This window comes from Hippoglossus hippoglossus, chromosome 19 (genome assembly GCF_009819705.1).
Source record: "Hippoglossus hippoglossus isolate fHipHip1 chromosome 19, fHipHip1.pri, whole genome shotgun sequence".
In the NCBI taxonomy this organism is placed as follows: domain Eukaryota; kingdom Metazoa; phylum Chordata; class Actinopteri; order Pleuronectiformes; family Pleuronectidae; genus Hippoglossus; species Hippoglossus hippoglossus.
Window position 1 is genome coordinate 18,808,565 of NC_047169.1, and position 22,670 is coordinate 18,831,234.

Here is a 22,670-nt window from a genome sequence, read left to right on the forward strand (position 1 = left end):
TATGTAACATTAGAGAAAACAATAGGTGCACACATGCTTGCAAGACATGTTTCTGCAAACAACTTATTTGTAAAGTAACAACAGTGATAGTAAAAACCTGCTTAAATGATGACATTTGTCCAAAATATAGCCAGTCTCATAAAAAATGAAAGGCAGAGGCACAAGCAGAAAACTGATTATGAAATTTTAATTTGGATATTTTGGTTTTGACACAATGGTTACGTCTTCCAAGTTGACAAAACTGTATTTCAAATTTCAGGCCATCATGCACCATGAGGGTCACATGGACGACGGGCTGACGCTATCTCGGTCGCAACATGAGGAGAGTCGCACTGCCAGAGTCATCCGTAGTACTGTCTTTCTGTTCAATCTCTTCATCAGGTGTTTTATTACACACACACACACACACACACACACACACACACACACACACACACACAACACACACACACACACACACACACACACACACACACACACATGCACCTTTAACCGGAGAGGTGACACCCTTTGACTGACAGAGATTTCTTGCAGCAAACTGTTATAGAACTCCATATTGTGCATCAGGGTTTGAAACAAACTGACTCTTGATTCTGGAATAAAAAGGTAAAAATATCGAAGTTCTGGGGGGAACAGGTGGCTGCTCTGGAGGCAATGTGCCTGATAGTAATTTGATTCAAATGCATTTAAAGTACTCAGTGTATGTGCAACACCAAGTATGCTGAATTCAGCTGTTATGTCCTTTGATTTGAGGAGAGAACCATGAGTGAACATGTGTCAGAAAAGAAGCTGGGTACGAGGGAATCATTGTATGTGCCTTATTCATGTAAAGCAACAGGCAGCTGTAATTCAATTTTAATTCTCTGCAGCCTCTCTCTGTTCAGAAGTGTGTGTGCAGCAAACATACTGCTGCCTTCAAGCATGTAGCAGTTACAACCCTTTAAGGCCACTCAGGTAGCTCAGCAAATCCTCTGAAGAGATTCAGTACTCATACCAATGCAGTCAGCTGCAAATATGAGAGCTATCATCTTAATGGTCAAGATATCAAATGTAAATACTGAGCGATGAATAGCATCATTCATTATGACTGATGAATCATTTATAAGTAGAGGCCCTGTGGTACTGAGCGGCAGTATCAGATTTACATGTCAATACACAGCAATAGACCTCAACGTCAAGATACTGATCAGTACAACTCAAGTCATCCCTCTTTTAATGCAGTAGTATGTTGGAGGACTAGGTCTATGTAGGCCACAGACAACTGGACGGCTGTGATCAGGTAGAGCGAGTTGTCCACTATTTAGAAGGTCAGTGGTTCATTCTTTAGCTCTTCCAGTCTCCATGCAGAGGTATCCTTGGGCAAGATGCTGGACTCAGAAATTGCTTGGCAGTTTATGAATGTTCTGCGCACAGAAGTGCTATATAAATAAGTTTGTGAATGGGTAAATTTAACTTTGAGTGGCCGATAAGACAAGAAAAGTGCTGTATAAATTCAGTCCATCTACCATAGTGTAGACCAGTATGGGTAAATCAAAATGACACCCTAGCATTACATTGTAGCGTTGCCCTTACTACAGCAGAGCCGCCCGCATAACTAGCTTGCTAGCTTATTCACTGGCGCTAGGAATCCTGTGATTACTTGGTCCAAAAAGGATCCACGCATTGAATCCTTTTTCTCAGCAATGGACAGACACATTTCTCTGCCACGTTTCAAGCAGCCTTAAAAATGGGACAGCCCGGCCATGCCGCTGTCCCCCTATCTGTGTTCAAATGCAACCTCTGAAGGAGGGGACTCGGCTAATGTCACATTGTAACTAAAGAACATTTCCTCATCTCCAAACTATGAATCCAATTTGTCAAAAAAAAAAGGTTCTCTATTTAAAACACAACTAAGGCGCATTTTATTATCCAACCAGAAGAGCTGTGCTTCTTTTGAATCATCATATTGAAACATGAAGTGAACATTGGCAGCACTTTAACCTAAATCATATCGCAAACGAAGACTTTCCTTATCAGGGAGACCATTAAAGCTCTCTTTGGTTATCTTATACTTTACGGACCGTGAGGGCCTAAATTTCAGTTTGGACCATTTAATCACACAGGACAATTATATCTAGGTAATAGATATGTCTTTAGAGAGAGATAGACAGATCGACAGAGTGCAGACAGGCACAAGACTCACAATGTGAAAAACTGTCTCCCCCAGTCTCATCCACAAGAACAGGTGGATCCATTGGATTCTCCCCCATCTTTAGAAGATCTTAATGATGGAAATCAATAGTTAACCATTACCAAGGTTTCTGGTCTACACACGTTCTCTCATGGATTATTTAAGTCATATAAGGAGAGGAGCTATCACCACTCTTGTTAGACCTGCACTTGGCTTCGGAGCAAACCTTATTATCCGGGCTGCTTTGCTTTATGCAAAACCTACAGCCTGTGTCATTAGTTATGGTGTTATACTCCCTCCTTTTAGTCTTAGCATGGCAGGGATGCCCCCTTGGCGCACTTCTACTTACTTTTGCTCTTGAGCCGTTCGCTATCTTAATACAAATTAATTTGAGTTTTCTGAACTGGAACAATTTATCCCTGCCTTGGTCCATTGTATAAATGTATTGTCTAAGAGCTATGGCTAAAAGGTAAAGTGGAATAATCTGGGGTGCTCCCTCTTACTACATCTTACTCTAATCCTGAGAGATGTCATATCCAAAATAAGCCATTCAATATGTAGCTGTTTTATTATCAGCTCAGCTATTTGTCTAGTCTGGGTGAAATTAGGACCAACCTTTAAAAATGCATATCAAACCCACCTCTTGGTCTGGGTGCCCGTCAATAGATTAGGACATTGGTATTTTGTGCTTTAGCATGTGACGTCACTGCAGATAAGTTATGATATCTCAGCAACTAGTGAAAAACCAAATACCAAACTTTGTGGAGGTCTTAGTGACATTATGAGCTAAGTTTGGTGAAACTTTGACGTATTTAAAAATATATTTTTTTTTTTGCAATTCAACTTTAGCTGGTATATTCATGGAGCTGGAAAAAACTTGCTTATGTTTCTTGAAGATGTTTCACATGTCATCCAAGAGGCTTTTTCAGTTCAGGTATTTAACCTCTGCCGGTCTATACCTGTGTTGTGACTTCAAGAAACACAAGCTAGTCCAGTTGCCTATGTACACTTGTACAACTTCTAAAGATACCATGACCTGGATGATGGGAAATCTTCACAGACACAAGTGCATGAGAAGTATGCAGTTTCTGAGGTACGGTCCAGGGACCATGACCATACATATTAGTGAGGATCGATGTAACCTTAGAGAGTGATGCATATCCAACATATGGGCGTGAACAAGATAAGAAAGTATGCATAGATAGTAACGGCAAAATAACTTTGGACTATTCATTTTTAATTTTTATTTTATGTAGTGATATTGTAGTAGGAAAAAAAAAAAAAGCTCCAAACCATTAATTAACAGCGGCGACCCTACATCTCTGTGAAATAAAATGGAGACTCTCGAGCCACATTAGCTGCCACCTCACAGATGGATTTGTGTGTTTTGCTATAGGAGAAAGGAAAGAGGAGAAATACTCCTCCTCGCTCACTGGAGGACCGGGCCTGTTGAGTTGAGACTGTACAGTAAACATTAGAGACTCACTCTGGCAGTTATTACTCACTGAAAAATACACTATACAATGCACTGTAGATAATGTGAATCTGGATGGAGCTGGATCTTAAACATAAAGCCCATCACATCTGTTCCATTCTATCAAACATCAGTCTGCACTGGGGAGTTGACTAATGTAAATCAGCTTGCAGCAGAAGAGCATATCCTAATGCACCTGCATGTTTATATCAGTCAACGCATCTCATAACAGGAAGTCAAAACCAACATTACAGCAGCAGTGAGAATCTGACATTGTGCACACGGTGACTGACGTGTTCTCCTCTATACCCTCCATCCAGGGGTCTGGACACACTGAGGAGAAAGGGGAGGAGTTCTACTTTAGATCTACCAATAGATTCAGTCAGCCTGAGTCTGCAGGATCTGATTGGCTACTTCCAACCACCTGGAGATCACCTGGAACACGAAGACAAGCAGAACCGGCTGAGAGCTCTGAAGAACCGACAGAACCTCTTTCAGGAGGAGGTGGGTGTGTGTGTGTGTGTGTGTGTGTGTGTGTGTGTGTGTGTGTGTGTGTGTGTTTGTGTGTGTGTGTGTGTGTGCGTGTGTGTGTGTGTGCACGGAACCTCAGTGCATGAGAATTGATTAAGAGAATTGTGTTTTGTTTATTTTTCACTTTGCAGTAGACTAACATGTCAGAGAAGACTTAAGAGAGCAGGCTTTCAGATAAAAAGGTGTTTACTCACAGTCCAAAAGTTCTTCAACAAGAAGTCAGTCCAATAAACAGTCACGAGTCAGGCAGATATCTAAAGCCCAGAAACACAAGCAAAGGTCATAGAAAATACTTCAAAATAGAAAATATAAAAAAAAAAAATCACAATATGTTGCACAGAAACAATTAATAAGAAGGACCACTTATGTCTCTTATGATTTCGTGTTAAGTCCTCCTCTCCTCTCCTCTCCTCTCCTCTCCTCTCCTCTCCTCTCCTCCATACTGCAGCACTCTATAAACATTTAGGAGAAGTGTTGACAGAGCAGACAGGACTGCAACAGTGTGACGCTGGACCCGAGCTTATGAGGTTTTCACTGCAGCTGTCTGCAGTGTCTTCACAGTGACCGTTTCTCTCTCCCGTCCACTTCATTTGATTATAATTAAGAGTGTTTCCTGACTGCAGCTGAATGAACCAGTGAAACCACCAACCTCTGTGTCTCTAGGGGATGATCAGCCTGGTGCTGGAGTGTATTGATCGACTTCACGTCTACAGCAGTGCAGCTCATTTTGCTGAGGCCGTAGGAAGGGAGGCAGGAGAGGCCTGGAGCTCCATCCTCAACTCCCTCTACCAGCTCCTGGGTATACACACGTTTTTTTTCCTCTGTCCTGGGCTGCACATTTTAATCTTCACAAAAGAGATGATCATTTGTACCGAACAAAGATCAGGTTGAAAGGAAAAACTAATGAAACGAGATAAACACTGATGTCACAATAGTAAGCACGTCTGTTTGCTCATTTCTTCCTCTGTCCTCTTTCCTCTGCCCTCTGCTGTCTGTCCTACTTCCCCTGTCCCCCTTCTTCCTCCCAGCTGCACTGATCAGAGGAAACAGGAAGAACTGTGCCCAGTTTTCTGGTTCTCTGGACTGGCTGATTAGCAGACTGGAGCGACTGGAGGCCTCCTCAGGTAGGTCACCCTGACTCTGTGAGATACTCACACTAATCTGATCAATGACTCATCACCACTGGACCATCATAAAGTGATGACGATGTTGAAATCACAAGATCCAGTGTCGGTTTTCTCAAGACACAGCAGCATATGTGAGCAGCCTGGTTCATTCAGGTGATTATTTGGGACATTTCAAAGCTGTAGTGTAAGGATTTAGGAACACTCTTTGGACGTATATACAGCAGATTCCGAATATATGTAGGACTTTTACAGCAGTTTGTGATGAACAGCCTGCTGCCTGTTTGTGCACAGCTCAGTGCATTGTTCACAAATCTTGCATCCCGTGCCAGGCATGGCCTGAAGAAAAGAAAGACAAGTACACTTTCATTTAAACAATACAACAGACTTGGATATCAACATGTTTTCTTGCGTAGGGCAATCCATCATGACTCTATCACTTAATCGAAAGTATGTACAGCTTCATGTATACGGGAATGTTAGTGGAGTAATTATTAGCTTTGTAAAAAGCTTAATGGGAATATTGTCCTATTCAGAATAAGGGCAAACGCCTCACCAATGTGTGCACACAGTAGTAGTGTGTGACTCATCTGAGCTACCTGTGACTTCTTCTTTTTACACCAGAAATGTAGGAGTAAGGACTGATATATATTTTCAGGTTTCTCCTCTAACTCAGCCTGTTATAGCCAGGAGCTACTTTTAGCCCGAGGATGGTTTAAAAGCTGACTCTACATATTTATTCATTCTCACTGTATTGTATGTATGTGTTTCGGGTTTTTCTAGGCATACTTGAGGTTCTTCACTGTGTGCTGGTGGAAAGTCCTGAGGCACTGAACATCATCAAGGAGGGACACATCAAATCTATTATATCTCTACTGGACAAGCATGGACGCAACCACAAGGTTTGGGCACATAATTACAGTATGTCTCATAGAGAAAAGTGTAAAAACTGTACTGTAAAGGGCTTTGAGGGGTCCTCGGGACTAGAAAAACGCTATATAAATACAGACCATATGCAATTCAAATCTATAGGCAAATAACCTACATGGTGTGAACAGGTTTGTATGAATTTGTGGGAAGAATCTGGGCGGGGGGGCAGAAGAGGCTTCAGGGCTGGATGAAGTAATGATTTACAGGTATAATGTGCTGGATAATGACACGTATGACCCACTAAAAGTGTGTGGTAGTGTATTTACTTGCAGTGACATTACCCACTGCCTGCATTTTCTTTTTTTCTGTATTATTTTGTTCAGGATCTTTTTGGGTGTCAACATTTGGGATTTGGGAATCAAGAAAGATTTCTCTAGAAAAAAACCTGTGAGACAAATAGCTGCAGCCTGTCTAGATCCCGTCAGTCACTCTGTGCAGTTCAGGCCAGTCAGTGCCTGCAGACGTGTGTTTGCACTGGAGCAATGATACATTACAACAATGACATGTTCTCTGTGTGTCTGTGCGTGCTGGTTAGGTTCTGGATGTGTTGTGTTCGCTATGTGTGTGTCACGGGGTAGCAGTCCGCTCCAACCAGCACCTAATCTGTGACAACCTGCTGCCAGGAAGAGATCTACTACTGCAGACCCGCCTGATCAACCACGTGAGCAGGTACACACGCACACAAACACACACACAAACACACACACACACACACACACACACACACACACACACACACACACATACCGACAACACTGGACAATAAAATGAAAACATCTGCCGTCATCAGAGAAAGGTTTATGTACACAATGTAACCTTTACTGTTAATTTCTATTGGAAATTCTTAAATGTCTGTCTTAGGTTGAGCAGTTTACAAGTAAATGTTACTGTACTGACAGTCACAGCATAGCACAGAACTAACATTTGTATGGGTTGGGTTGCATGACAAACACAACACGTGCTGGATCATGGCACTTAATGTGATGGAGTTGTGTAGACAGAGGTTGTAAGGGGTGGTTTAAAAAAGGAACATACACGCACTTGCATATAAGATAATCTCTTACATACAGTAGCCTACTTGTGGTTGTCATCATACACAGACGTTTAGTGGTGTTCACTGTACTTCACTCTGACTTTTATTTTATTTGGTTTGAGCAAAGTCATATAAACCATTGAGTAATAAAAGAAACGAAACAAGCTGTACATAGTTTGGATTTTAGGTCTAAAAATAATTTGCAAGGTATTATAGATTTTATTGTTTTACCTCAGTTTTAAACTGGTATCTGCAGGTTTCCTTTGAGACGGGTTACATTTATAGATATAAATCTCTATAATTTCAAAAGGTTCTTTTCCTCCACCCTGCAGCATGCGTCCAAACATCTTCCTGGGGGTCAGTGATGGCTCCGCTCAGTACAGGAAGTGGTACTATGAGCTGATCGTGGATCAGGCGCTGCCATTTGTCACAGCAGAGGCCACTCACCTCAGGGTGGGCTGGGCCAGCACCAGTGGCTATGCACCCTACCCCAGTGGAGGGGAGGGATGGGGAGGCAACGGGGTGGGTGATGACCTCTACTCCTACGGCTTTGATGGACTTCACCTCTGGTCAGGTGAGCTGCGTGTATCGAGGGACAGATGATGGTGTAACTATGTATGGATGGTACTCAATAATAACAAGCAATAAGTTAAGTTAAGCTAGTCTCCATGTTTTCCAATAATCAGACAACATAAAGCTTGATGAACTCTGTCAGATTATAAATACTGAGACATACTGTTCCAGTTGCTGAATGGAAATGCAGACGTGTACACTTTGCCGACTTGAAGTCAAACACAAACGAAACCTTCTGTCTTCACTGTTCCTCGATCACACCTGTGCAGGCTGTATTGCGCGCACCGTCACCTCCCCCAACCAGCATGTGCTGAGGTCAGAGGATGTGGTGAGCTGCTGCCTGGACCTCAGTGTGCCCAGCATCTCCTTCAGGATCAACGGTCAGCCGGTTCAGGGCATGTTTGAGAACTTCAACTCTGACGGCCTCTTCTTCCCTGTGGCCAGCTTCTCTGCCGGGGTCAAGTCAGTCCCTTACAGCAAACACTCCACACTAATGAAAGTTCACCTATTATCCACTGCAATCTTGTTAAAGGGAATACAGCACCCTTCAGTATATTTAGTGTGACCACCAAACACATAGCAACACAATATTTTCCAGCGCCACATACTACATATAGTATATATAACTACACTGTCAAACAACAACAATAATAATATTATTTTACATATATATTTGATTTATACTGTACCAAAGGTTCAGTTACTAACTGTTCAACTAACTGGAAAGCTTTGACATTATCCTTTGGTTTCATTAATATAATTCATATTCCCTTGCACTGTACTAGTGTGGGTTTACACGTCTGTGCTACTTAATAGCATTTAGCACAAGTGCTAAGTATACAACTGACTTTAGAAATCAAAATGTGATGAAATGACACTTTTGCCCTTTTCTTTTATTAATCAATGTGTTAATTAAGTGTGTATTTAAAATGATCATAATATGTCAAAATGAATCTGTTAAATACATCACCAGAGATCGATGTCATGTCAACAGATGTATTAGCTTCCTTTGACCTGAGAGAAATCCATTTTCTAATCTAATTCTTATATCTTCATATGTGCCACTGCAGGGTGCGTTTTCTCCTCGGGGGTCGTCATGGGGAGTTTAAGTTTCTCCCCCCTCCTGGCTATGCTCCTTGCTATGAGGCAGTGTTGCCCAGGGACAAACTGAAGCTGGAGGCCAGTCAGGACCAGACTGCAGCCAGAGACCTCCTGGGACCCACCGTCACATTGAGCCAGGCAGCATTCACCCCGATACCTGTGGACACCAGCCAGGTACAGAGCACAGTGAGGGTTGTTAAAGGGGAGGAGACCCAACGTGTTGAAAAAATCTGTCTTTATGAAATAGACAATCATGTGCATAAATACAAACAAAATATCTGGCATAACCATTCAGTTTCTAAAGCTCAGCTCATTATTATGATGCTATTTCTATCTTCTCTGCTGTCTTTGTCAATGAGGACAAACAGGAAAGGCAACAGAAGCATGATCACATCGAGATGTTTGTTTTTTGTGTGTGACTACAGATTGTGCTGCCTCCTCACCTGGAGAGGATCAGAGAGAAGCTTGCAGAAAACATCCATGAACTGTGGGTGATGAACAAGATAGATCTGGGTTGGACCTATGGTGCTGTGAGTATCAGGCCAACTCATGAAACACCGATTATGCAGAACCGGACAGCATGCGACTCAGCTACGCTTCTTCACACTTCTCAGCATACATGGTCATTAAACTAAACGGAAAATACAAAACTGGGAATAACAAAGATGGTTGATGCATGGATAAGTGTTACATTACCATAGCAGCAGCAATGCAATAATCATTGGGCCAATGAAAAAACATGTATATAATCAATGTTAGTGACTAAAACTGACAGAGGCATATTACCCGTGTGAATAATCATGATATATGATGCCATGATAAAACGTCTCCAGTATGCAGCGCTACCAGAGGAACACAGTGGTTGATGTCTGTTTAAAACACTCCCACACCTTAGATGATCAACTGTCAGGTTTCTTAGTTTTCTAGCTTCTTCTCCAATGGGTTAGGGTTAGGGTTAACGTGCCTTTGCCATGATTTATTATCATTTACGATGATGAGCCCCAATGCTACAGAGCTGCTACAGAGCTGCTCCATAGTGCTCATCACTTGCTTATTCCAGCTTCCTCGTTATTGACCTTGTTGTGGCTCAAGAGGTAGAACAGGTACTAACCAGATGGTTGTGGATCGATCCCCAGGCACTTCCATTTCGCGTGGCCAAAGTGTCCTTGGTCAAGACACTGGACAAATTGTTCCTGACAGCTGTGCCTGCAGCATATAAGTGATGTGTGAGAGAGACAGGATTACACATAGATGCACTGTATGAATGTGTGTGCGTGTCAATTTGTAAAGGGCAAATCCATACCGTGAAGCACTTTGAGTGGCCATCAAGAGAAGAAAAGTGCTGTATAAATACAGACCATTTACCATTTGCATGTACAAATTGTACGATATTCGCCATCGCACTTCCTTAGAGTAAATCAGTTGAATTCTAGACAGATGAATTACATACAAACATGCATGCATACACATTATAGTCTCATTATGGTAAAAGCACTCTTTGGAACTGCCACAGTTATCTCTGTGAGGCCGTGTGGTTGTGTGACATCTTCAGCACATTCAGATGTTCAAGGGCACCTCTTAAATAAGTTCAGGCTGAATAAAACATAGCTCAGTCTTCCAACTCAAGGTCATTACATCTTCCTTTAAATTCAGTTTGCAAGCCCAGTCTGACTCAGGCTCCTGTGTGTTGTCCTTTGACTTCAGCACAGCGACGGCCCCGGGAGCGACCTCACTTTCACGAGCTGTGCTTTGTAAACAATCCCAGGAGTTCAATGTTCAGCATCCTAGCTTTTTTTATGTGTGTGTTTCAGGTGCGAGATGATAACAAGCGGCAACACCCCTGTCTGGTGGAGTTCTCCAAGCTTCCCGAACAGGAACGAAGTTACAACCTACAGATGTCTCTGGAGACACTCAAGTAATGCATCAATGCATAAGACACCATATTTAGATTAACTTTTTATCAGTTACACCATTAGGCCAGATGGAGTGTTTATACTGTAATAGTATATGTAATAGTATAATACAGTAACATGTTTGTGTGTGTGTGTCATAGAACCCTCCTGGCTTTGGGTTGCCATGTTGGCCTAGCAGATGAACATGCTGTAGAGAAAGTCAAGAGCATGAAACTGTCACCAACGTAAGTCACCTCAACCACGGGCGGGATGCAGGACGATGATGACGATGTAATGATTTGATTTCATGAGATGATTAAAAGGATTACTGTGACTAAAGCAACAGGGATGTAGACATCAGCTCTGTGAGTTTGTTGAGCAGCTGCTAACGATTCAGTGCCTCGACTCTGTCTGTGCAGCTATGAGTTGTCCGGTGGCTATAAACCTGCTCCTCTGGACCTGGGTCACATCAAACTGACCTCCACCCAGGAAGCCATGGTGGACAAACTGGCTGAGAATGCACACAACGTGTGGGCAAGAGACCGCATCCAGCAGGGCTGGACCTATGGCATCCAACAGGTAGGAGACTACATTATGTTAAATATGTGCATAGACTGTATATAAAGATGGATGACATGACAGCTCTCAAAAGTGAAGCCAAAACATCTGGATGACCCCCTGGCATCTGGCTGCAATATAGGTCATAAACCCCGCCCCCTCCATATTTTGAAAATGGGACATGGATCAACTACTCACTCAAAACAATCACTACTACACAGACTGGCTCCAAATCACCAGCGCAAGATGGCAGCGTCTGTATTCAGGATGTTGGCTTCATTTTTGTACAGTATAACTGATCGTTTCCTCTGTGTTCCTCTGTCCTCTGCTGCTTGTCAGGATGTGAAGAGTCGTAGAAATCCCCGTCTGGTCCCCTACATGCTGCTGGACGAGAGAACCAAGAAGTCCAACAAGGACAGTCTGAGAGAGGCTGTCAGGACTCTCCTTGGATATGGATACAACCTGGAAGCTCCTGACCAGGACCATGGTACCATGTCTGCTTTTCATTGTATCATTGCATTTGCAAAAATGACCCCCTCATTTACACAAAGGTACAAAATATAAGATGTTTTTTCATAACTTGTCTTTTCTTTCTGTCCCTCCCTGCCTGCCCCCCCCCCATCCAGCAGCTCAGTCTGACCTGAACAACATGTCTGCTGAGAGGTTCCGCATCTTCAGAGCAGAGAAAACCTACTGTGTCAATGCTGGGAAGTGGTACTTTGAGCTGGAGGTCAGAAGATATGTGTGAAATATGTCAACTGTTGATAGATGGAATTTTAAAACATACAGTCATGAATTTTTCTGATAGTAAAACATAAATGTACAATTTTAACCAGTGTTGAGGTTCATTTCTTAAAGATTTAAAGCTTAACACCCGTCACAATGGTTTAGTCTGAGCTTTGATCTGCTGGGGTGAAGAAAACATTTTACTAAATGTTGTTACTTATTTACAAAGCATACTTACTGGTACACCAAGAAGACTATGCTTGTTTACTTGTTTTGCTGGATGTGAACCTGTCCCTACGTTTCCTCCAGGTACTGACAGCAGGAGAGATGAGGGTGGGCTGGGCCAGGCCAGGATGCCTCCCAGACCAGGAGCTGGGATCCGACGACCAGGCCTTTGTCTTTGACGGCTTCAAGGTGGCCGGATCTTTCTGTGCCCATGCAGTCATACATCACATCTCATGGGTTCAGTGCTTGTCACTGAAAGACAGAATGTCTGCAGTTTGAGCTCATCATAAACTTTATTGGAGCAGCGGAACACAGTTAGAGTTCGGTGTCTAGGCTCCGACTTCATCACTTCCCCTGATAAGATTACATTAATATAATGGGGAGTGATGAGCAATAACTTTAACTCAGTGCTGAGGTGGTTGAGGGGCTGTGACAGGAGACAGGCAGCAATATTTATGCAGGGCAGCAGAAGCATTGACAACTCAAAGAGAGTGATGGGAAATCGTTGCAGCTTAAATAGACCACCAAATTGGGAGGGTGTGTATTCTAGAAGGTTGTGGAGAGTGAGGCATATCACATGATTAAATCAGTGCCGCTCGAGTTAATGCTCAAAATCAGTGGTTATAGATGGGGAAGGATTTCTAAGCCTCGGTGCTGGCAGCAGCCGTACCCACAGGTTATACTAGTGTGTCCCACTCTCCGAACGTGATAGCTCAAGATTTATCTCAGGGAATTTCCTCAAACTTGGCACAAACCTTCACTTACGCTCAAAGATGAACTGATTAGATTTTGATGCTCAAAGATCACTGTGGCCTCAAACCCATTTTTTGGGTCTATAATTCAAGAATTCATACGCCTATTATGACACAATACACTTTTCTCAAATTCCAGTAAAGTCTTCACTACACATATTATATGTGTCTAGACGGACATGAAAAAAACAAGACAGTAAATCAAATTTTATATTTCCACAGGTCCAGCGCTGGCACCAGGGCAACGAGCACTTTGGGCGTGCCTGGCAGACGGGGGACGTGGTGGGATGCATGGTGGATCTGAACGAACACACCATGATGTTCACACTCAATGGAGAAGTGCTGTTGGATGATTCCGGCTCTGAACTGGCATTCAAGGACTTTGAAGCTGTTGAAGGTCAGGGCAGTGTCCATTACATCATAGAAATGTTTGAATTAGGGTCATTTTCCCATTGAGTAATAAATTTGTGACATGTTACCGATCAAACCAGACATTTAACAAGGAAACACGCGTGTCTGCTCAGTGTCTGTACAGCTTTTACTGAGTGAGAGCCGTAACGTTAGATTTCACTGCAGGCAGCATCACACTTCTGCTGCATTTGAAGTTGTGTGCAGTATTCAATTCCCTAGCCTGTGACGGTCCACTTCTAATAATAACATAAAAGAAGTTTTGTGCAGCACTATTCACAGCTTTATATCTCTCGCTCTCTTTCAAACACACTGATCTGTCTGTCGTTAAGACAGTACACCCTCAAAATATCCAATGTTGTGATTGTCCTTTAACATCAAATCCTCATCATTTTCACATTCGTTCATCTTCGCAGTCAACTCTCCTCTCAGCATGTGATACTCTGTGATGTGACTCTGCTGTAGAGTGTAACCACCCTTGAGACTGAGGGGACTCAGACAGAAAAAAAATATTACCCGTCGGGCCTGGTCACTACTCAGTCGGGGTCGGGTCGGTCATGCTTTAATCTGCTGCTGCACAGAGCAGAAACTTTGACTTTATAATTGCAGCATCAGAAGATTTATACTATTTTTAAATAATAGGTTTTGTGAGAGCTACCACTCTCCACTCTTACAAACAACTTTTATGTCTATTAAAAAATTAAACAGATGCCAGTGGGCAAGTTATATAATCGGTATGTGCCTGAACACCAGGTAACACTGGTAACACTGACTACCACGGCAACCCGTCTGAATCCGTCTGGTTGACCACCTCCTTCTTACTGACAGGACAGGTTTTTGTCCCTGTCTTTGGAGCTGATCAGGCAAAGGTCAAGGTCAACATCAACAAATATGTGGTCCAGTTTATATTAATCGGAAAATTATCCCACATCATACGATGTCATGAAGAAATTACATCATGCATAGTTCAAAAAACAATTTTTCCTATAGACACAACCTACAGTTTATTTAGATCCCAAAATTATGTATGAAGATATGGAAGGAACCATATCATCATGGAAAATGATTTCATATAGTCCAGTAATGCATTAACTCTTCCAACTGATAATGTTCACAATCACAAAACAGTTTATTTAGATTGATCAATCATTCATCATCATATAAGACGTCGTGTTGACATCATTATGAAACAGCATCATTACAATATAAAAAAGTTTGAATATTCTTAGTGGGGTATATACAGAGTACGTAGAGTATTCATCGCCTCTCTGATCCTCTTTATTAACACTGAAGCTCAGGTGGTTCACTGCGGCTCACAAACCCCTCAGCCTCCTCTCTGTCCTTCTAATCCTTTGCTGTAAGACTTGAGCTTCATAACACTTCAGAGAATCTCTGTTCAGTTTTATAATCAACCGATCACTGTTGTGAGTTAATCCATTTTGGTTTCAAATGGATTATTTGAGTTTGAAATTTATCTATTACATAAAATATGCATAAATTGACATGGTTCTGAATTGATGCACCGATTGAATATGCATTTCTCTTTTTCTGAAGTGGTTTATTAAATATATTGCGCAGATGGCCAGGTGGATTTTGAGTTACACAAGTAATCCAGAAATTTGATTTCTTCTGTCTGTCGCAGGTTTTATCCCTGTGTGCAGTCTGGGTGTGTGTCAGGTGGGGATGATGAACTTCGGTAAAGACGTCAGCACTCTGAAGTACTTCACCATCTGCGGCCTGCAGGAAGGCTACGAGCCGTTTGCTGTCAACATGAACCGAGATGTGACAATGTGGCTCAGCAAGAGGCTCCCTCAGTTTGTACCCGTCCCCCCCAACCACCAGCACATAGAGGTGAGGACGGCTGTCTGGAATCTTAGCAGTAATAATAATACTAACTTTGTTTCTACAGCACCTTTCAAAACAAAGTTACAAAATGTTTTACAATTAAACAGATGATGCAAGTTAAAAACAATAAGTTAACATAAAATATTACAAATAGTTTCAACCAAACCAATGGTTAAGAATTCCCTAGCAGGCACGGAGTTCCACAGCTGAAGGGCCTGAACAGCAAAAGCCTGGTCACTTCTAGTAACAAGTCACCCTCTTGGATCAGTTAGAGCCCTAATGGAGAATCTCAGGCAGTCTTCAGGCTCACGGGGGGGGGGGGCAGATTGCAGATATAGATAGAAGCCTCACTGTTCAAGGCTTTAAAAACAAGCAGTAAAATCTTAAAATCAATTCTAAAACGCACAGGTAACCAGTGAAGGGCAGCAAGGGTTGGTGTAATGTCATGCAGCACTTTGTATGAGTTGTAACTTTTATATATAAGAGTGGAAGTCTGTAAAAGAAAGTAATTATCTACTTTTTACTTCGCTGTCTCAGTTGGTCAAAGCAGAACTGACCACTTTGGTCACATGAGCATCAGAAGACGGCTCAAAATACAAAAAACTCTTAGGTACGGCACAGACAGAACTAATGGAAACAGAACACATGGACTTTTCTTTTTCTCTCCAGGTGGCGAGGATAGATGGAACAGTGGAGATTTGTCCATGCCTAAAGGTCACCCAGAGGTCATTTGGCTCACAGAACAGTTACACTGACATCACCTTCTACAGACTGAGTATGCCCATAGAGTGTGCAGAGTCCTTCTCCAGATCCCGGAGTAATGGCAGCCTCTTCTCACCCAAGAGGGTAACAGATACTGTGTGTAACACACACACTCACATATACACACACGTACACACACATACACACTCAATTGTAGTCCATCGATTGTGTATCTACATCTACAGTGTCCTCCATTGCCCAAGTGCTGCTACTGACGTGTATCAAATGATCCACTGTAACGTGTGACGCTGTGTCAAAACAGTTGTTATCAAGGTATTTGTTATTGCTGTCAGTTTGAGAGCAGGAGTTATTGATTTCACATTCAGATTCTTAATGCTCTCACTCAAAACCCAGCACTCACACTCAGATAGCTCTTGCTTGTGTTTAGATTTGCTCTGTTTGTGCGCAAACTGTGCGCTTGCACTCAGATCTCCTGTGCTCCAGCTTCAGCCCCTTTCCTTACACTAATGCTAAGAACAGGGTTGGGTATGTGATGAAGAACATGTGTGGTGTGTTCACTGTCTGTTCTGCAGGAGCTGGAGGACTTTGAAACCGTATCCGACTTTGAGGTCCTGATGAAGTCGTCTCATGGTCACAATGGTCCCAACGGGCCCGAGAGAGACGAATTCAACAACCACAAGGACTTCAACCAGGAGAAACCATCCAAGCTCAAACAACGGTGAACTCTCTGGGATGTTTACTCGGCTCTCACTGTGGTTTGATCACTGTGTTTAAACTCAGACCAGATGATCTGCTCTTCACCAGGTTCATGTTGAAGAGGAACAAACCGGACAACAGCTGCCCGTCATCTGCTCGGCTGTCAGAGGAAGTGATGGCTGATGACCGAGATGACTACGAGTTCCTCATGCAAGCCTCCACTGTAGGTCCAGACACAGACAAAATAAATTCATAGAACACACACATACTTACTGATACTAGCTCCCCACTCCAAGAGGTAGAATTAGAATGTTCACAGGTGTCCATAGGTTTATTTCCATTTGTAATGTCAAAAAACGTTCCTTAATATCATGTATTACTTCATGAAAGTAACTCGAGGATGGTGCGATTAAATTGACTTCACCTCTCTCTGCGCAGTACTACTACTCAGTGCGGATCTTCCCTGGTCAAGAGCCCAGCAGTGTGTGGGTAGGCTGGGTAACCTCCGACTTCCATCAGTACGACCCAGGGTTCGAGCTGCACAATGTCCGAACTGTCACTGTTACGCTGGGAGACGAGAAAGGCAAGGTTCACGAGAGGTGAGTCCAGTTCCAGTCAATCCACAGCTCGACGTCTTGTCGTGATCACCAGCTCATCTTTAGACCATTACAATCGGTAGGATCCTCTGGTATTTATCTGGCAACATATAAAACGTCACCATCATATCTCATGTTCACTGGAATTGTCCTGCCAGACTGTGCGGAACCAGTTATTTGAGCCACAAGTCATTTTAATGTCTCTCCATTTTGCTGTTGATGCAGACGTTAAATTACTAGAGCTCATTAATCCTTTACATCACCGCCTCCTTTCCCCTTCCCAATTAAAAATAAGAAAAATCAGCACTTTGTGTTGCAGTCTCGAAATTCATTATGAAGCAAATGCTGCTGTGTGAAATCCTGAGACCTACTGTGACCATGTTACACTGTTACATGGTGTGTTTATGTGTCGTCCAGTATAAAGCGCAGTAACTGTTACATGGTCTGGGCCGGAGAGAGCAGCAGTCCTGGCCAGGGGAGGAACAACAACGGCTTAGAGATTGGCTGTCTAGTCGACACAACAAACGGTCTCCTGACCTTCACTGCCAACGGCAAAGAACTCACCACTTATTATCAGGTAAATAGGTTTTCGACTGTTGCTGTTTCTTTGATTTATTTACTTTCTTCTTTCTTTGATTTATTTTTGTATCCAACCATCTGTATCTCCTTTAACCTCCTTCCTCCCTGCCTCCTCTTTCTCTTTCTTTTTATGTATTTTATATGGTCCCTATCGCACTATAACTATCTGGTCCCAGCTATTTTAAAACCCCTTTTGTTCTATTCTCCAGTATCATAAAGTACAAATGAAATTATTTTTTTTCTGTTACCAGATATAATGTCAGTAGGATGTTTAAGGAGACATAAATGCTCATATTCAGGTTATAATTTGAATTGGAAAAGGTTCTAATGTTTAGAAAACTCATCACTTTCCTCTTACTGTCCATTGTACAGCTCCTCTTTTCAGCCTCTGCAGGGTTTTCTGTCAACTTTTGTGCCGTATCCGCCTTTAATTCTAATTCTAGTACAGTGGAAGCACCTTATAGTGATGAATGGGGCAAACGTGATCACTAAAAGTCGTTTCCACTGTACTAGAATTAGAAGCTGTTGATTACTACAAACTAATTGTGTAGCTTCTGTATGATAGTCCCAGAACTCGAGGCTCTCTCTCTCTCACAGACTTAGCTGATGTCTCTGACCCGCTACAGTTTAAAGTTGATTTGTTTGAAATGACGCCACAATATCAACACTGATCATCACATAATGATCAATACTTTTCTCAAACGAGTCTAATCTTTCTTCATAGCTGAACATTCATTCATAATTCAGATCGTCTCTCACGCTGACACACCCTCACTCACACCAACACACACACACACACACACACACACACACACACACACACACACACACACACACAGTGCCATCGAAAACACGTGTAAACTCAGACTGGGTGAAAAACAAAAGAGTTAAGAAACGTAGACATGTATGGAGAAGCAGAGGAGATGGCGGGGCGCGCTCAGTTTGACTCAATGCGGTTGGCAGTGCACAGCGTGAATGATAGAGACACATTCAAAAAATGTTGAAAATAACTTTTTTACCACCCATGAAAAGACCCAAATGAAAGCGGACTTAGTGGAGCTGTGCATGGCTCCCTGGGTGTCCGCCCCTGGCCTGTCACATTACATCACACCACCCCACAGAAGTATTGACTGGACTAGTAATGAGGCTTTTCAGGAGCCTCAGGAGCGCTGATTTCTTTGGGGGAGAGTAACTCCCTTGCAGATCTTTTACATCCCCAAAAAACATATAGAGAAAAGAAAAACTGAAAAGGCATCATATGGTAACTAAGCACTGTCTCCACAGGTGGAGCCCAGCACTAAGCTGTTCCCTGCAGTCTTCGCCAAGGCCACCAGCCCCAATGTCTTCCAGTTTGAACTGGGGCGAATAAAGGTAAGGAGGACACACACACACACACACACACACACACACACACACACACACACACACACACACACACACACACACACACACACACACACTCTTCCATCACCAAAATAAACCGGTGTATTGTTGTAACTGTCCTCTAAAGCTGACAGAGGTTGAGGTGCACACACAGCAGAGTGCTGGAACTTTGCAGTTCTGAGGGTTATTTTCAAATGTCTCACTTCCTTTCACACTGCGGTACCATTGATCTGCCAAAAACTCTCCGTGTCTTGCTGAGAAGGGAGGCTGCTGACCTCAGTGACAAAGGGACCCTGCCTGTACTGCTGCTGCTTCATAATAAAAGCCTGCCAGTGTCACACTAGTAGAGAGACCACTTTTCCTCACTAGGCCTCTTCTCCTGTCAGCAATCCAGCACTGAGCTTAGTTTCAATTCATTGAGGTCAACAAAGGGACACACACAGGAATCAAACCCAAATAGATCAGGGATGAGAGTTATCAGAGCTAAGGAGGACCATGACATCACAGGTCAGCACACTGCCTGGAAGAAGGAGTCCTCCTCTGGAATATGAATCTTAACCATGACAGAACATTAAATGGGGTTTCACAAAGAAGATCCAGAATGGTTTCCGAGCCTCATCCTCTGTGTTGCTGTAACATGTCTTCTGTCTGTTTCCTGTCAGAATGTGATGCCTCTGTCAGCGGGTCTGTTCAAGAGTGAGAAGAAGAACGCAGTCCCTCAGTGTCCTCCTCGGCTTCACGTCCAGTTTCTCACCCCTGTTTTATGGAGTCGTGTTCCCAACCACTTCCTCAAGGTAACAACGGGCTTTTTCCTGTTTTGAGTCTGATGATGCTTTTCATATGCTTTCTATCCTCGCAACAACACACCAAGTGTTGAAGCAAAACAAGCTGAGACTTGTATCCTCAGGGAAGATTAAATTGCAAATGCCAGCACATGTATTTATCGTATTTACTCAAGCTCTGAAAGCTCACTACAAATACAAAGCACAACAGAAAACTAAATGCTTCATCTCACAACTAGTGCAGTGCCTTTTGTAAACATGCCTGTTAGAAATGGGCTGTTTGCTTTGCCTGTAGTAATGCACGTTGCAGCTTTATTTCTCAAAATTCGCAAGTGACCGGCAGTTATTGAGCGGCAGCAAGTGAAGACCGGCTGCGGGACTCAATGCACCAAACCCTGAAACAACACAACACAGCTCCACAAACAACTGTTCACCTGTTTGTTCAATGTTCAGTGAAGCTCAGGACGCAGAACACCGAACTGGAGAATCAGTCGTCATTGCCCTTGTCGTGAAGGCGCTGTGACAACTTAACACTAGAACGGCCACAACGGTCATTTTGACCATTTTGAAATTAGTTTAATTTTTAATTTTATTTGTGTAACTTTGTTGAATACAACGTGAGTCCCCAGTTGAGTCCCAGTTGCAGCTGCTACAGAGCGCTGGTGGTCACCTGTTTATTCAAAGTTTATCAAAACAGAATATATCCCATGTGCAAGTCGCACCAAATTTTACACTTAACAATACACATGCCAATTGAGAAACCCCTAAGAAGACAGTTCTTCCGATACAGTATGTTTTCCACAGACAGAGACTTCTGGAATTATTAGAAAGATGAATGTATCATAAGTCAATAAACTTAGTTTATAAGCTTAGTTTATAAGTTCACAATAAGCTTTGTGAACTTAAATCGACCACAGAAATCTAAATTCTACCTTTATTATCACAACTTAGTCGACATCAGTGCAGACTGATGGGAGTAAAAGACACAAAAACACATCTAATAGTACCAGGATTTGGGCAAAATTAAAAAAAACTACAAAAATCTCCAGTGGTTCCTCCCGCCTGTCACATACAGTATGCATGGGGTCTGTCGTGTCTCACTGTGGGCTGATCCTGAGACAAATGGTGCTGGCCAGAAGAACTTGTTATAAAATAAAATGAAATGTTACGTAAACTGCCTGTGAAGTGCTAACAGTTAATCTCTCCAGGTGTCAGCATCCAGAGTGAACGACAGACATGGCTGGTTGGTCCAGTGTAAAGAACCTCTGCAGTTCATGTCACTGCACATACCCGAGGAGAACAGGTGGAGTACCCACAGTACACACACACACACACACACGCGCGCGCACAAAACCTTGAACAGACATGACCTCCGGAGGATATCCGGACATGAAAAACGCAGCAGGAGATTCTGTTTTTATCAACACCGGCGTCAGCCCTTATCACCAAAAGCTCTCTTGACATCTTCGTTGGTGTCCTCTACGTGCATGGCATTGATTTTCATCATGAGATTTTTCTTTTCTTTTTTTTTTTTTTGCATCTGTCACGTGTTAGAAATGTCATCAATACGCCCACTCGCTCAAGGTGAATCCTGAGGGGGATCTCCTGCTGTTTTTTCACACCGGCTCTTTGGGACTTTCTGCGGAACCTTCTACTAGGGGACGAGCCAAAGAAACTCTGCAGAACGCCCGGTGGTTCTCACTCTGACATTTGTGTTCACACATACAGCCCCTCAGGAGAATGTCCTGAGGATCTTAGGAGTTCAGTGCAAGTCTGAAAGCAGCTTTAGTGAGGCATAATGCATTTAGTCCCTTACCCTAACCTCAACCATCACAACTAACACAACAGCAACAGCTGAAACAGCCCTTTGAAACTGGGTCAGAAAGTGAGGACCGGGCTAAAAACACCTCACTTTCCCAAAATGTCCTCCCTCTGTCTAGGCTCAAAATGGTCCTCACAAAGTCATCTGTACAAGTGCACACACTCACAGACACACTTTCTCCCTCCTGCGCTCTCATTTCTCATGCAGTCCCCCCCCCCCCCCCCCCCCCCCCCCCCCCCCCTCTCTCTTCCTGTTGTACAGATCCATGGATATCCTGGAGCTGTCCGAGCAGAGGGACTTATTAAAGTTTCACTACCATACCCTCAGACTGTACTCTGCAATCTGTGCTCTGGGAAACAACCGGGTGGCCCATGCCCTCTGCTCTCATGTGGACGAAGCACAGCTCCTGCAGGCTATAGAGAATAAGTACATGCCAGGTAATACACCCAGCACAGAGGAAGACTATCAGTTATAGTGCCTGCCCTAAAAACAATGCTAGAAGCAATAGACAATCAATCAATCAATCAATCAAATTTTATTTGTATAGCCCATATTCACAAATCACAATTTGTCTCATAGGGCTTTAACATGGTGTGACATCCTCTGCCCTTAACCCTCAACAAGACAAGACAATAGTCAGAGCCTGTCATTGATCTATTGTACATGATGCACTCAGACACATCATCAGTGATTTACCCTGAGGTCAAAGGATGGTTTGGGTCTTGCCCAGGTAAATGTTAAAGTGCT

General features: G+C 43.0%; 1 protein-coding gene across 13 annotated transcripts in view; it reads left to right on the forward strand.

Annotated features, from left to right (window-relative positions):
• Positions 1-22,670, forward strand: part of ryr2a (ryanodine receptor 2a (cardiac)) — a 166,187-nt gene that overhangs the window by 75,527 nt on the left and 67,990 nt on the right. For 9 of the 13 annotated variants that reach the window (XM_034569590.1, XM_034569604.1, XM_034569603.1 and 6 more), the window contains 27 exons: positions 260-381; positions 3,965-4,148; positions 4,839-4,974; positions 5,204-5,299; positions 6,083-6,201; positions 6,765-6,898; positions 7,595-7,836; positions 8,105-8,297; positions 8,906-9,110; positions 9,362-9,466; positions 10,748-10,851; positions 10,990-11,073; positions 11,248-11,407; positions 11,726-11,873; positions 12,013-12,116; positions 12,422-12,526; positions 13,312-13,486; positions 15,140-15,348; positions 16,012-16,188; positions 16,638-16,783; positions 16,870-16,984; positions 17,200-17,360; positions 17,775-17,934; positions 19,221-19,307; positions 19,982-20,113; positions 21,310-21,404; positions 22,185-22,360. In XM_034569590.1, the coding sequence (XP_034425481.1) occupies positions 260-381; positions 3,965-4,148; positions 4,839-4,974; positions 5,204-5,299; positions 6,083-6,201; positions 6,765-6,898; positions 7,595-7,836; positions 8,105-8,297; positions 8,906-9,110; positions 9,362-9,466; positions 10,748-10,851; positions 10,990-11,073; positions 11,248-11,407; positions 11,726-11,873; positions 12,013-12,116; positions 12,422-12,526; positions 13,312-13,486; positions 15,140-15,348; positions 16,012-16,188; positions 16,638-16,783; positions 16,870-16,984; positions 17,200-17,360; positions 17,775-17,934; positions 19,221-19,307; positions 19,982-20,113; positions 21,310-21,404; positions 22,185-22,360 (3,874 nt within the window). The remainder of the gene's footprint in view (positions 1-259; positions 382-3,964; positions 4,149-4,838; positions 4,975-5,203; positions 5,300-6,082; positions 6,202-6,764; positions 6,899-7,594; positions 7,837-8,104; positions 8,298-8,905; positions 9,111-9,361; positions 9,467-10,747; positions 10,852-10,989; positions 11,074-11,247; positions 11,408-11,725; positions 11,874-12,012; positions 12,117-12,421; positions 12,527-13,311; positions 13,487-15,139; positions 15,349-16,011; positions 16,189-16,637; positions 16,784-16,869; positions 16,985-17,199; positions 17,361-17,774; positions 17,935-19,220; positions 19,308-19,981; positions 20,114-21,309; positions 21,405-22,184; positions 22,361-22,670) is intronic. The other 4 variants (XM_034569601.1, XM_034569602.1, XM_034569600.1 and 1 more) reach the window with 1 other exon arrangement.